This window comes from Podarcis pityusensis, assembly GCF_964106645.2.
Source record: "Podarcis pityusensis genome assembly, chromosome: 2".
NCBI classification, from domain to species: Eukaryota; Metazoa; Chordata; class Lepidosauria; order Squamata; family Lacertidae; genus Podarcis; species Podarcis pityusensis.
Genome location: NC_138029.1, coordinates 121,306,570 through 121,321,482, shown reverse-complemented (window position 1 = coordinate 121,321,482; position 14,913 = coordinate 121,306,570). Strand labels below are relative to the sequence as shown.

Here is a 14,913-nt window from a genome sequence, read left to right as displayed (position 1 = left end):
TGAATCATGGAATTGCAGAGCCGGAACATCCAGTCCAACCCCCCCCCCCGAAATGCAGGAATCTTTTGCCCTAGAATGTGCTATTCTAGGCTGCATCCCCAGAAGTACAGTGTCCAGATCAAGGGAAGTCCTAGTTCCACTCTGTTCTGCCTTGGTGTGTCCAGTTCTGGGTGCCACGGTTTTATTTTTATTTTTCCAAAAATTTAATTGGTTTTCACAATATTATAAACAAACAAACAAACAAGCACACAAGACAAACAAACATAAATCATAGCCTTATTGAAAATTACAGTTATTAACTTTGTTACGTGACTTCCTCGCTTCCCCTTGGTTGAATTTCATTGCATGTCTTTTTAAAGGTTTTCCAAATCCCAATTTTTATGAAATTTAACTTAAACATTAACATCCTTAGATCTTCACCTTATGGAATTAAACATATTAATTCATCACTTAACATAAATAAAATCCTAAGCCCATTAAATATCTGCAAGCTATTTTCAGTTAGTTTAACTTAACAAATTTAACTAAATAATCATTAAATTTATTCCACTCTTTCTGATACTCCAGTTTTAAGGATAGAATCTTAAAGTTGGAAGGGACCCCAAGGGACATCTTGTCCAACCGCCTCCGATGCAGAAACCACAGCTAAAGCACCTGTGAGAGATTGCCACCAGACCTCCAGGGGGAAACAGGTAAGGGCTCTTCTGAGGCATTAGACTACAAAAATAGGAGGAAGCTGGCAGAGAAGACTCCAAGCCGTTTTAGCATTTTTGTGAATGTTCAGTCCCCCATTCCACACACCCAGAAATCCCATCATCTCACACCTCAATACAGCCCACCACTCAGGGAGAAATGTGCTAAGAGGAAGGCACGCTTTGATCCGTCACTAGGATCAACTCCCACCTGGAAAGCTATGTCCCCACTGTGGAAGGACGTGTGGATCCAGAATTGGCCTCCACAGTCACTTACGGACTCACTGTTAAGACTGTGTTCATGTAAGACAAACTTACTTGGCTACGAGGGATTGCCTAAGAAGAAGGAAAAAAAGATAAAGCCCTAAATGGCTTGGGACACATGTTCCTGAAAAGGTGCCTTTCCCAATATCAACCATCTTGCACCTGAAGAGCGACAGGTGAGCACATTAGTGCCACTAGGGAGTGCCACCCACTTGGTGTTGACAGGGCCTTTTCAGTGGCAGCCCCTCTTCTGTGGAATGCCCTCCTGAAAGCGCCAAATGATTTGTATCAAAGCCATCTCACCTCGCCACTAGATCTCCGTCTGAGCAACTGGAAGTCCTATGAAAGGGAAGGGTGAACTTCAACAATTCCTTATGCTCCCCTTGATCTCCAGCTGTAATGCCCAAAATCCAATAGTAACCGCATGTGTGGGCATCGCTTAAGAAACACAGGAGAGGGAGACTAATTTTGAAGCAGGAATGACCAAAAACAACAAACAAAAAGACTGGCAAAAAGGTGGAAGAGAATTAAGTTTCTAAAATGGATTTTTATTAAAGTTTTCACAATACAATAAAATAATATCTAGAACAAGCAGAATCGGGAATATAAGAGAGGAAAGAGGGAAAGGGAAAAAAAGAGGGAGGGAGGAGAACAAAGCTATAAGCAGGGGTCAGCAAACTTTTTCAGCAGGGGGCCGGTCCACTGTCCCTCAGACCTTGTGGGGGGCCGGATTATATTTTGAAAAATAATAATGAACAAATTCCTCTGCCCCACAAATAACCCAGAGATGCATTTTAAATAAAAGGAAACATTTTACTCATGGAAAAACACACTGATTCCCGGACCGTCTGTGGGCTGGATTTAGAAGGTGACTGGGCCGGATCCAGCCCCTGGGCATTAGCATGCCTACCCATGCTATAAAGAAACACCAAATATAAAGGGGGAAGACATCCGATTCTCCGTCTACATTAGAAAAGGATTATTTAAGACATTTTTAAAATGTGTAAGAGCATTAAGACTAATTGGGGACAGTGCTGTGTTTCGGATATACGGTTTTATTTACATATATATGCAGCCTAAGCATAAGGTGGAGAGGCCTCCCAAAATTCACATTCCCACATATTTTGCTCCCCCATTTGATCTTTGGGGAAATGCTGGGATATTCGCACGCCGACCTCTCCAAACTCCACCAGGAAAAATAAGACCAGACTGTCCCCTGCCCACAAGATGGCCTCTGAGGCGGGGGATTCAGTTCACAAACCTTTCGATTATATACAGTTTCCTTACTCTATTTCTATATCTACTATCAGCATCTAAAACCGCCAGAGCCTTTCCCCACGGAATCGCATTCTAGATACTAGCGATATTCTTCTTTTAAACTAAGGGGGTATGTAGCTAGGGCAGTTACATAAGCTTTAAAGAGAGGGCCGTTGGGAGTTTAGGTGACCCCCGTGAAGTCACAGTCAATTTTAATTTTCCATGTAACAGCCGCTTCACCAGGTTATCTTAATACAGTTTATTTCAGTCTTCGCTTTCCCTTTTTATTCATTGTGTTTTATTTTACCCACAGTTCCTTTTATCTTTCCCTTCCCCAAAATTCAATTCTATATAGTTTGCAGTTGCTCTCCCTTTCTATACTTCCATGGTTCATAAACAAAACTACACCTATTGTTCTTCTGCTGAATGTATTTAAAATAAAACTTTCCAAGTGGGTTGTTTTAGCTTCTTGGATGCCATTTGGTCACCGACATCTTGCAAATCAAAGTCCTCGTTTTCACAGGCGTTTATATGGTTTCCTCCCTGCAAGAACTCCTTAACGCCAGGTAAGGCTGAAACTTTCTGAAGCTCTTTGCAGCTTCAAAGCACGGACAGTCAAAATCTCATAGCTACATGAATTTTCTGGTGGCTGAGGGGGAGTTGGGAAGATGAATGCGGTGGAAGGATTTCAATTTTTCTGGCCTTTATATGGATCCTACCCTTTGAGAATTCTTACCCAAGCTTTTCCCGCACTCCAAAGCTTTAATATAATCTCAACCCCCAACTGTCTATCCTTTGATTACTGAAGTTTCTGCTTCATCTTAAGGTCTCTGCTACCATTTCTATGGTTTCTCTGCTCCGGGAAGTATTTGACGGGAAAGCGAGACTTTTCTTGAAGCTATTTCCAAGCATCTATATCGGTTCTCCGCTGTACGGATTCTGTGGTGGGAACAAAGGCTGGAGCTGCGAAGAAAGCTGTTCCCACACTCCAAACATGGAGGTGTGACTTCTCTGATGGAGACTGAGAGAGTAGCTCTGCGTGAAGGTTTTCCCACACTCCATGCATTCGTACGGTTTCTCCCCTGTGTGAGTTCGGTGGTGTTTCGTGAGCGTGGTCTTCTCCGTGAAGCATTTCCCGCACTCAAAGCATTTGTACCGTTTCTCTCCCGTGTGGATTCTCTGATGACGTCTGAGGTAATTCTTCAGAGTGAAGCACTTCCCGCAGTGCAAGCACATATGGGGTTTCTCCTGGGTGTGGATTTTCTTATGGTTGACGAGGTCCGCCGCCCGTCTGACGCACTTTCCGCACTCCAAACACTTATACGGCTTATCCCCGGTGTGAATTTCCTGATGGTAAGTCAGGTTCGTGCTGTTTCTGAAGCCCTTTCCGCACTCCAGGCATTTATAGGGTTTCTCCCCCGTGTGGACTCTCCGGTGGTAAGCGAGGTTGGAGTTCCGACTGAAGCTCTTTCCGCACTCCAGGCATTTATAGGGTTTCTCCCCTGTGTGGATTCTTTCATGTGCGGTAAGGTGCACCTTCAGAGTGAAGCTCTTCCCGCATTCCAAGCACTTGTACGGTTTCTCCCCGGAGTGAATTGTCTGGTGGTTTGCCAGGATCACCTTCCGGGTGAAACTCTTTCCGCACTCGAAACATTTGTACGGCTTCTCGCCGGTGTGAACTCTCTGATGATTGGTGAGAATGATCTTCCGAGTGAAGCTTTTCTCACACTCCAGGCATTTGTAGGGTTTCTCCCCGGTGTGGATCCTCTTGTGGTACGACAGGCTGCAGTTGTGTATGAAACACTTGCCGCACTCCAGGCATTGAAACGGCTTCTCCCCTGTATGAATTCTCTGATGATTAGTTAGACGTAACTTCCGAGAGAAGCTCTTTCCACATTCCTTGCAGTTGTAAGGTTTTTCCTTCGTGGGAATTATCGGAGGAGGAGGAGGAGAAAGGCTATCGTCTCCAAAGTCCCTTCCACATCCAAAAGACCGGTATGGTTCATCCTCCGGGTGAATTTCCTGATGAGAAGAGATGGTGGAGTTTTCTCCAAAGTTCTTCTCACATTCCATGTATCGATATGGTTTCTCTCCAGTACAGCTGCCTTTTCCCTCTGTCTCTGTCACATCTTGTTCTCCATTATTCTCTGTTTCAGATAGATCACCTTCTGCAATGAAGAGAGAAACTGATAAGAGCCTGAGGAAGAAATAGAGCCTCAAATCACTGACGTAGTAGCAAGGTTGAAGCTTACTGGGAAATGATATATAAGGAATTGAAAAGGATGTTCAAAATAACTTTTATTTAAAAAAACAACAACCCAGAAGCTTTTCTTTTGGGAATTATAGGGACAGAACTACCTAAATCAGGCATCCCCAAATTCGGACTACAACTCCCATCATCCCTAGCTAACAGGTCCAGTGGTCAGGGTTGATGGGAATTGTAGTCCCAAAACATCTGGAGGGCTGAGTTTGAGGGTGCCTGACCTAAATTGTATAGAAATTTATTTATGTATGCAACTACAGCAGCAAGAATGCTACTCGCCCCAAAATGGAATGAAGCAGAAGTTCCAACAAAGGAAAAATGGATACAAAAAACTTATGGAATATGCAGAAATGTCAAAACTTACTGGAAGAATAAGAAATCAAGATAACAAACTTTTAATAAAAAAATGGAAAAGGTTTATTGAATATTTACAGATAAATTGCAAACAGATAAAAAACACTGGCAGGATTATTGTAATAACCTGCTGTTTCATAAGAGTCAATATTGAAAGTAGATAATTAAATGAGCAAATTAAATGAATTTGGATATGCAAAGATATTAAAAATAAATTTAAGGAACCGGAGAAAGAGGGGAAGGAAGTCAAACTCTGAAATGTATAAATTTGAAAAGTATAAATAAAAACTTTTTTTTAAAAAAAGAAACTAGCTTCCAGGTGGAATATCCGGAAATCACTGAAATGACCCAGAGGTATGGCAAACCATGTCGGAAGTGAAGATTTTGGGGTGAATTTACTTTTTTAAAGCTCAAAAACTTCAATTTATTTGGAGATTTAGCAAGAAAAGGTCAACCACTTTTTGAAGTATGGCAAACCTACAATCCTTAAAAACTTTTTAAAAAAACAAACGTATTTACAAATTTCAAAAAATTACAAATTTAATACACAGGACGTATTTTCCAATTAATATTCATTGAAAATTACTTGTTTCACCCACCGAACAAATCAGAAACTTGCATTTCAAAAGGCCTGGCCTAGTCAGCCAGGTCAACTGGAGGGGGTATATTCAGAGAGAACACAATAGATAAGACAGTTAAGTTTGAACTGCAGTGGATTAAGAACCCCTGAGCTAATAACATACAGAAATTTCAAAAATAGGTACTTTGATCTAAACAGGTTGCTTGCTTACCCTGAGAGGCCGCAGTCCCATAGATCTCTTCCATGACTCCCCGATTCAGAGATCTCTGGTCCGGATCCAGCAAAGCCAATTCCCCTTCTGCGAAAAGCACAGCTACGTCCTCAAAGGACACTGGGGAGGGAAGGAAAACAGTTCATCCTTGTAGATCAGATTATCAGCCAGCTACATAAAAAAGGCTAATTGCTGATCATTATTCTCGTAATTTAATGAAACCTTCTTGAGTGGCGTTCTCAAGGAGAGAACTGTTTGGGATCAGGGAAGGTCATTTCCGGAAAGAGATAGCTTGCCAGGACTTGCTAGCTCCATCGCCTGCGAGAGGAAAAGGGACGCTCATGTCTGTGTCTCAGAGGCAAATTGAAGCACATCCAAATAAGAAAAAGTTGTATCGGCGGTCTGAGTGGATAAACAAAACTTTATTGTTTGAAGCTGTAGCCCACTACAAGGGAGATACAACGAACACACGAGGGCAAGAGGGATGTGAATAAACAATCAAAAGTCTATTATTGGATCCACACAGGCGTCAAACCTACGTTAACGATAAAAACCTACTTTCCCCTTCAATTAGTCATGGGTTGGTTTTTTTAAAAGACAAATTTTGGTGTGTGTTTTTTAAAACAAATGCAAAAACCATTAAGCACCTATCCAGCATTCAAGATTCAAACATACAGTGGTAACTCGCAAGACAAATGCCTCGCAAGACGAAAGAGTTTTCTGTTTTTTGAGTCGTTCCGCAAGACGAATTTCCCTATGGGCTTGCTTCGCAAGACGAAACGTCTTGCGAGTTCTTGCGAGTTTGTTTCCTTTTTCTTAAAGCCGTTAATAGTCGCTAAGCCGCTAATAGCCGTGCTTCGCAAGACGGAAAAACCGCAAGACGAAGAGACTCGCGGAAGGGATTAATTTCGTCTTGCGAGGCACCACTGTATTACTTTACTGAGAATATTGAGCAGTCGGCACAAGATCTCGATTTGGGTCTGGCGAGATGCTCAGACGTTGCCGTATCCCAGATAGGATTGTAATTGGTCCCCCCCCCCCATTATTCAACCTGAAATAATTTCTTCCCTGCATCTGAGATCCGCTATAATCCTTCTGTCTATGGAAGCTGCATTGTTTTCACAGCTACCAACACCCATTTTCAATAAGCCTGCCTGTTATTTCACTAACTGGGCCCCTGGCCTTGTCTATCTTGTTTTCCTTTCTTTGTCTACATCCTATGGATAACATAACACATCTCCATCCATCTACATTCCTATTCAGTCTCTAACTAGGGCTGCTACCTACCTGGGCTTGTCAAGCTCTGCTTTAACCCTGAAAATGCCAAACTCCCCCTTCCCCCAATCCAACAAAAGTTTGGATGCGCAGAAGTACTCCCAGCAGGAAGCAGCGCCCAGAAAACACCGAAATGAGGTGCTCCAAGGAGGTCTGAGTCTCCCTGGTCCTGAATGCGCTAACTGTGCCCCTGAAGGACCAGCTCCACAGCCTGGGAGTCATTCTGGACTCACAGCTGTCCATTGAGGCACAAGTCAATATTGTGTCCAGGCCAGCTGTCTACCAGCTCCACCTGGTACACAGGCTGAGACCCTATCTGCCTGCGGACTGTCTCGCCAGAGTGGTGCATGCTCTAGTTATCTCCCGCTTGGACTATTACAATGCGCTCTATGTGGGGCTACCTTTGAAGGTGACCCAGAAACTACAACTAATCCAGAATGCAGCAGCTAGACTGGTGACTGGGAGCGGCAGCCAAGACCACATAACACCGGTCTTGATAGACCTACATTGGCTCCCAGTACATTTCCAAGCACAATTCAAAGTGTTGGTGCTGACCTTTAAAGCCCTAAACGGCCTCAGTCCTGTATACCTGAAGGAGCGTCTCCACCCCCATCATTCTGCTCGGACACTGAGGTCCAGCTCCGAGGGCCTTCTGGCGGTTCCCTCACTGCGAGAAGCCAAGTTACAGGGAACCAGGCAGAGGTCCTTCTCAGTGGTGGCACCTGCCCTGTGGAACGCCCTCCCACCAGATGTCAAAGAGAAAAACAACTACCAGACTTCTGGAAGACATCTGAAGGCAGCCCTGTTTAGGGAAGCTTTTAATGTTTAATAGGTTATTGTATTTTAATATTCTGTTGGAAGCCACCCAGAGTGGCTGGGGAAACCCAGCCAGATGGGCAGGGTATAAATAATAAATGATGATGATGATGATGATGATGATGGGCTCCTGTAGCTCCCTAGCCTGCACTGTTCCTGACACTTGATGGCACTGGGCCTATACCGGGATAGCCAGGGTACATTGGGTGGGATACATACCGTATTTTTCGCACCATAGGGCGCACCGGACCATAGGGCACACCCAGTTTTTAGGGGGGGAAATCAAGGAAAAAAATATCCCCCCCCAGCCCCAAAGAGCAGCGTACAGGCTGCACACAACCTCTCCCTGCCAGAGGGGTTGTGCGCAGCTATGGAAGAAGGCAAGGCAGCGAGCGGGATGGATCCCGCTCGCTGTTTTGGCTTCCCCTTTAGCGCCGTGCAGGCTCTCCTTGCCGGGAGAGGCTGTGTGGGGCTAAAGAAGCCATAGCCCCGTGCAGCCTCTCCTTGCAGAGGGGTTGCACGCAGCTATGGAAGAAGGCAAGGCAGCGAGCGGGATGGATCCCGCTCGCTGTTTTGGCTTCCCCTTTAGCCCCGTGCAGCCTCTCCTTGCCGGAGGGGTTGCGCGCGGCTATGGCACACGCCTGCATTCGCTCTATAGGACGCACACACATTTCCCCTCAATTTTTGGAGAGGAAAAACTGCGTCCAATAGAGCGAAAAATACGGTAAGTAGGAGTCAAGTACAACATTCCTTATTTTCCTAGAGTGGACATGCAAGGGAATATTTGGTCCGGTCAGTCAAAAACTTCCTGTTTCCTCCTGACTGCGACATACTTCCTTCAGCATGTGACTAGAGGTGGGTGTGGCCTTACCTGTCCAGGTAACAAAACGGCAAGGCACGCAGCACACTTCCTCTCTTTGACTTATTCCATTGGACCAGCTTTTTAGCTAGCAATGCTCTTTTGGCCTTTAGCCAACAGAGGAAACTGGGATTATCTCCATATGGCAGGCATGTCCAAAGTCTGTTTTGAGGGCCTAATCCGGCCCCCGTGGCAGTTTATTTCCTGGGGTAAAATCCTAAAAAAGGTCAACAACTTTGGTCGGCCCTCATGCATGTTCACTTCATCAAATCTGGACACCCCCGTCATATGGGATAGATCCACATACATATACTTTGTAACTAAGTCTGCCTTCAGGGATCCAACTGTGAAATGATGATTCGTTTGTAAACTTCTTTGATATACTTTACACAAGATTGTGGAGTGTTTATTCTTTTAAGAGGGATAATAAGGGGACTTAAAGATACGACTCTGGGGTTGCGGCACTCATCTGGCTTTACTGGCTGAGGGAGCCGGCGTACAGCTTCCGGGTCATGTGGCCAGCATGGCGAACCAGAGCAGCGCATGGAAACGCCGTTTACCTTCCCGCCGGAGCGGTACCTATTTATCTACTTGCATTTTGACGTGCTTTCAAACTGCTAGGTTGGCAGGAGCAGGGACCGAGCAATGGAAGCTGTTGCGGGGATTTGAACCACGACCTTCTGATCGGCAAGTCCTGGGCTCTGTGGTTTAACCCACAGCGCCACCCAAGATGCTTAAACAAGCCTGCAACCAGCTACCTGCTGTGTGTTTAAAGGGGAATGTAAACTCTGCTAAGTTATAGAACTTGCTAGCACAAGTTAGTAATTCGTTCTGGAGGTCTGTTCTTAACCTGAAACTGTTCTTAACCTGAAGCACCACTTTAACTAATGGGGCCTCCTGCTGCTGCTGCGCCGTCAGAGCACGATTTCTGTTCTCATCCTGAAGCAAAGTTCTTAACCTGAAGCAGTATTTCTGGGTTAGTGGAGTCTGTAACCTGAAGTGTCTGTAACCTGAAGCGTATGTAACCTGAGGTACCACTGTAAACAATATATCCTCTCCAGCCTCCCTGAACCTTCCCACACCTTTCTCTTCCCAGTTCCCTCCCATTCCAATGGGCATAAGCAACAATGCTGCAAAGAGAACAGGTGTGGTGTAGCGGTTAGAATGTTGGACTAGGAGCCGGGAGACCCGGGTTCGAATCCCTGCTCAGCCACAAAGCTCACTGGGTAACCTTGGGCCAGCCACTGCCTTTCCGCCTAGCCTACCTCACAGGGCTGTTGTGGGGAGAGGATATGGGGGCAGAAAGGTGGGGTATAAAGGGTGGTGATGACATCACTCCTATGCACCCCTGTTGCCACTGCCTGGCCAGCTAGGGTCGGAGGGCTCGGTTAATCTGCATTCATTTCCATCTGAACAGTTCATTTCCACCAGGAAGTCTTGCGCAGTAGCTCTTAAAACATTTTTCCTCTGGTGCACATTTTCAGTATGAAAATTTCCTCGTGCTACACCAAACGTTTTATTGATAAGAAATGCATTGGGGGGAAACAAAAGAAACAGCTCCTAGTAGTACTTGGTTTCGGCAAGATTTCTTTCTTTCTGTTTGGTGTATAATTTTGTATTAAATTTCCCAAACATTTTCACAATAATCTGCATCTCAAATGATTACCGTATTTTCCACTCCATAAGACGCACCTGACCATAAGGCACACCTAGCTTTTAGAGGGGGAATGCAAGAAAAAAAATATTATTTAAAGGGAGTGCTGAGCAGAGGCTGTATGCATCCCAGGCTCTGTTCGGCGCTCCCTTTCACGAGCCGCGTGGAGCGTGTGTGCGGCGCTTGCAGGCTTTTCCCCAACAGCCACACACACACTCCGCGTGGCTCTTTAAAGGGAGTGCGGCTATCCCTGGCTTTTGCGGGAGGTGGGGGAAGGGACAGAGCGCGTGGCTCTGTCCCTTCCCCCATCTCCCGCAAGAACAGCCCTCCCTCCAGCTGTTCTGGCTTTGGGATAGCCCTGCGAAGCCTCTGCAGGGCAGCAGGATGAAGGCTCCCTGTGCCCTGCAGAGGCTTCCCGTGGCTAAGCCAGAAGCTAGAACAGCAAGAAGGAGCGCTGCGCAGCACTCCCTCTTGCTGTTCTGGTTTCTGGGATAGATGCGCAGCCTGCATTCACTCCATAAGACACACACACATTTCCCCTTACTTTTTAGGAGGGAAAAAGTGTGTCTTATAGAGCGAAAAATACAGTACATTGTTTCATAAATTGACTTCCCATCTTCACCTCCGATGTTTTTCCCCACTTAAACCTTTTCTGCTGCATTATATATTTATGTACTGCAGAAAGTTTCTCTGTTACAGTTAAAGACTTCAAAAAGATTTCCATCCATATTCTGCAAACAAATCATTTCGACACTGTACTATGCCACACTGAAATGTTAAAATGTTTAAAATTCCTAAAAGGATTGCCTCTGGCCTTTTACTATATGATATCATTAGTATTTTCTTTATTTCTTTGTGGACCATTCTGCAAAATTTCAATGATATTCCAAAAGACAAAACTATTTTTTTCTTATACGTGACGTCTGCAGCAAGAATCCTAGTGGCTAAGTATTGGAAAGAGAACCAGTTACCCACTAGGGGAGAATGGTTATGTAAGCTTTCAGAATTTTTATAATTAGCCAAATTGACAGATATAATGAGACAAAAACCAAAAAGTGAAGTGAAGAAGGAATGGGAGTGCCTAAACGAATACCTTAAAAGCCAAGGTTCGAGGACAGAAATCTGGCTGAGTCTGGAATAACCTTGTGAAGTGAAAGGATAAGAAAGAGGGATATATATCTAGATGCTAGGATAGAGATAAGGAAAACAGGAAGACATAATGAGAGGTAAAGGAGGTGCTGTGGGATTAGTGGAAGTCAATGTTTGTTTTTCTTTTTAGTGTTTATATTATTAACTTGTAAGATATGGATTTGGTTTTTTTTGTACAGTGGTACCTCAGGTTAAGAGGTTCTGGAGGTCTGTTCTTAACCTGAAACTGTTCTTAACCTGAAGCACCACTTTAGCTAATGGGGCCTCCTGCTGCCACCGCGCCGCCGGAGCCCGATTTCTATTCTCATCCTGAAGCAAGGTTCTTAACCTGAGGTACTATTTCTGGGTTAGCGGAGTCTGTAACCTGAACCGTATGTAACCTGTAACCGTCTGTAACTCACTCGAGGTACTACTGTATGCTGGTTTTTGTGTTTTGTGTATTGTTATTTTTCAATTTTTTTCATGTTGTTGTTCTTGTTGTGTGGAAAATACTAATAAAATTTGTTATTCAAAAAAGAAGAAGAAATGTTAAAATGTTTATTTGATGATTCTTGATATCTTGCCATCCTCCACTTGGCATCCTGTCCTGCCACACACTTTGAGAACCACACAATTAAAACCTTTTGCGTTGTGACAACCTCATCCACACAGGGAAGATCTGGGATACCAATGCATTGTCACGGACACTGATTTGGGGAAGGGGGCACTGAAATCAAAGGGTAATTATGAAATTACTCAGAGTTTGTTTGTTTTTTAGCAGGAACGTGGGGGAACTCAGTTCCCTTACCTTTTGAAAATTAAATAATTATTATCTTTTGTCTGGGGGTGCTGTAACGGATATACACCCAAATACCTGAGCCCCAAATCCACCTATATCTGTAATCAATAAAGTCGCCACATCCTTGTCTGCTTGAGTTTATTAATCACATCTTACATTTAGTCACTGGGGGGTGGGGGGTGGCAGCACTGCGACTGGGCCCACAATAAACAAACAAACAAGTCCCCCCACCTTTTTTCCAGGAAAAAAAGCACCAGGTACTGGAATCAAAGGCTACTTACCAAATGACTCTTGTGGCTATATTAAAGATGGAACGGTCTCTCTGTTGCTATTTCAACTAGAAACAAGCAAACATAAAAGCATTTTTAAAAATAAAAATAAAAAATACATTAAAGGCCCACATCGAATATAACTGATCTGTAGAAAGGACTTTATGATCTGAAAATAGAGACGGTGTATGTACTTCTGCAACCCAAGGAAATAGTTAATAAAAACAATTAAAATAAAAGAGAGTGTCAAGAAAAAAGAGAAAGAAAGCCTCAAACAAATTTGGATTCTGGCAGCTTTGAGAGCCACTGCTTTAGATGAAAAAAAACCTGCTGGTTTTGATTTGTCTGCAAAGATCCCCTCCTTTTGCAGACCCTCCAAGGGACCCTATTATCCAGGGACAGTCCAGAATTTGCAGAAGCCTTCAAGGTTTCTGATTTGATCCCAGAATGTCCCGCTTTTCCTTAGGATGTCCCTATTTCCATTGGAGAAATGTTGGAGTTATCCAACCCCCAAGCTGAGGAGAGAAGTAACTTTGCAACCCCCGAGCCAAGGAGATATGTAACTATACAACCTTTAGAAGACATCTGAAGGCAGCCCCGTACAGGGAAGTTTTAAAAAATGTTTAATGTTTTATTATTATAAAACATTTTAATATATTTTTTGTTGTATGTTGGAAGCCGGTCAGAGTGGCTGGGGCATCGCAGTCAGATGGGTGAGGTATAAAAATAAAATAAAATAAAAATTATTGAATAGGATGCCCCTATTATCATCAGAGAAATGTTGGTGGGTGTGGAGTTATGCGACCCCCGAGCCAAGGAAATAAGTAACTATATAACCTTTAGAAGACATCCCTGTATAGGGAATTTAAAAAAAAGTTTAATGTTTTATTATTATAAAATATTTTTATATTTTATATCTCTATCTATCTATCTATCTATATGTTGGAGGCCGCCCAGAGTGGCTGGGATAACGCAGTCAGATGGGTGGGGTATAAAAATAAAATAAAATAATAATTATTACTGAATAGGACGTCCCTATTATCATCAGAGAAATGTTGGTGGGTGTGGAATTATGCGACCCCCGAGCCAAGGAAATAAGTAACTATACAACCTTTAGAAGACATCCCTGTATAGGGAATTTTTTAAAAAAGTTTAATATATATATGTGTGTGTATATGTATATATGTGTATATATGTTGGAGGCCGCCCAGAGTGGCTGGGGTAAAGCAGTCAGATGGGCGGGGTATAAAAATAAAATAAAATAATAATTATTACTGAATAGGACGACCCTATTATCATCAGAGAAATGTTGGTGGGGTTATGCGAACCCCGAGCCAAGGAGATAAGTAACTATATAACCTTTAGAAGACATCCCTGTATAGAGAATTTAAAAAAAAAAATGTTTAATGATTATAAAATATTTGTGTGTGTGTTTGTTGGAGGCCGCCCAGAGTGGCTGGGGTAACGCAGTCAGATGGGCGGGGTATAAAAATAAAATAAAATAATAATTATTGTTGAATAGGACGTCCCTATTGTCATCAGGGAAATGCTGGCGGGTGTAGTTATGCGACCCCCGACCCAAGGAGATAAGTAACTATACAACCTTTAGAAGACATCCCTGTATAGGAAATTAAAAAAAAAAATGTTTAATGATTATAAAATATTTGTGTGTGTGTTTGTTGGAGGCCGCCCAGAGTGGCTGGGGTAACGCAGTCAGATGGGCGGGGTGTAATTAATAATAATAATAATAATAATAATAATAATAATAATAATAGAATAGGACGTCCCTCTTTTCATGGGAGGGGCTGCTCCTGCCTGGATTCTCAGGCCAAAATGTTGGGGAAGCATCCATTCTCTCTCTCTCTCCGGAGCACAAAGGAGGCTTCGCCTCCCGGATGGCCTGCTAGCTTTGCGCTTTTGCGCGCAGGAAGGCAGAGAAAGGATCTCCCCCTCCCTCCCCAGATCGGGTGGCTTTTTGTGACAGATCCCGGGCGGATCGGCTGCAGGCCCCCTCCCGGGCCCCCTCCCTTTGTCTCGATCCCACCCCCGGGACACCCCTTTGCCCCCTCCCCATGCGCAAAAGGGGGAGCTCACCGGATAGCAGGAGGCGCCTCGACGCAGCGGCAAAGGCGAGTCAAGGCCACCCTGGGGAGGGAGAGGCAGGCAGGAAGGCGCTTCGGAAGGAGGCGCTTTGGCAAAGACCTCGTCCCCAAATCCCTTTCCTCTCTAGGAATCGAGTTCATTGCATTTTTTAACCCTTGCCAGGGCAGATCTCTGCTCCCCCCCCCCCTTTTTTTTTTTTTGCATTTGACAGATGGGAGTTTTGCCTTGTTGGCGGCTCAAAGGAATCTCAAGAGAATATGTGAGATGGCCTCGGGCAGCAGCCTGGCTTCATTTCTTAGTTCTAGTTACAGGTAGGTAGCCATGTTGGTCTGCCTAGTCGAAACAAAAAAAATTTAAATCCTTCCAGTAGCACCTTAGTAGCACTAAGT

General features: G+C 44.1%; 1 protein-coding gene across 1 annotated transcript; it reads right to left on the bottom strand.

The window, feature by feature from the left end:
- Positions 1-1,483: 1,483 nt before the first annotated feature.
- Positions 1,484-14,637, bottom strand: LOC308469876 (uncharacterized protein). Its single transcript, XM_080992937.1, has 4 exons — positions 14,516-14,637; positions 12,434-12,489; positions 5,622-5,741; positions 1,484-4,381 (listed from the first exon to the last, which is right to left on the bottom strand). Exons 3-4 carry the CDS (start codon positions 5,653-5,655, stop codon positions 3,126-3,128), a joined length of 1,290 nt encoding a protein of 429 aa, XP_080849063.1. The 5' UTR covers positions 5,656-5,741; positions 12,434-12,489; positions 14,516-14,637; the 3' UTR covers positions 1,484-3,125.
- Positions 14,638-14,913: the final 276 nt, after the last annotated feature.

Coding starts and splice junctions, on each gene's coding strand:
- LOC308469876 (XM_080992937.1), bottom strand. CDS start 5,655: ATGGAAGAGATCTATGGGACTGCGGCCTCTCAGG. Junction 4,382..5,621: donor TGGGACTGCGGCCTCTCAGG/GTAAGCAAGCAA, acceptor TCTTCATTGCAG/AAGGTGATCTATCTGAAACA.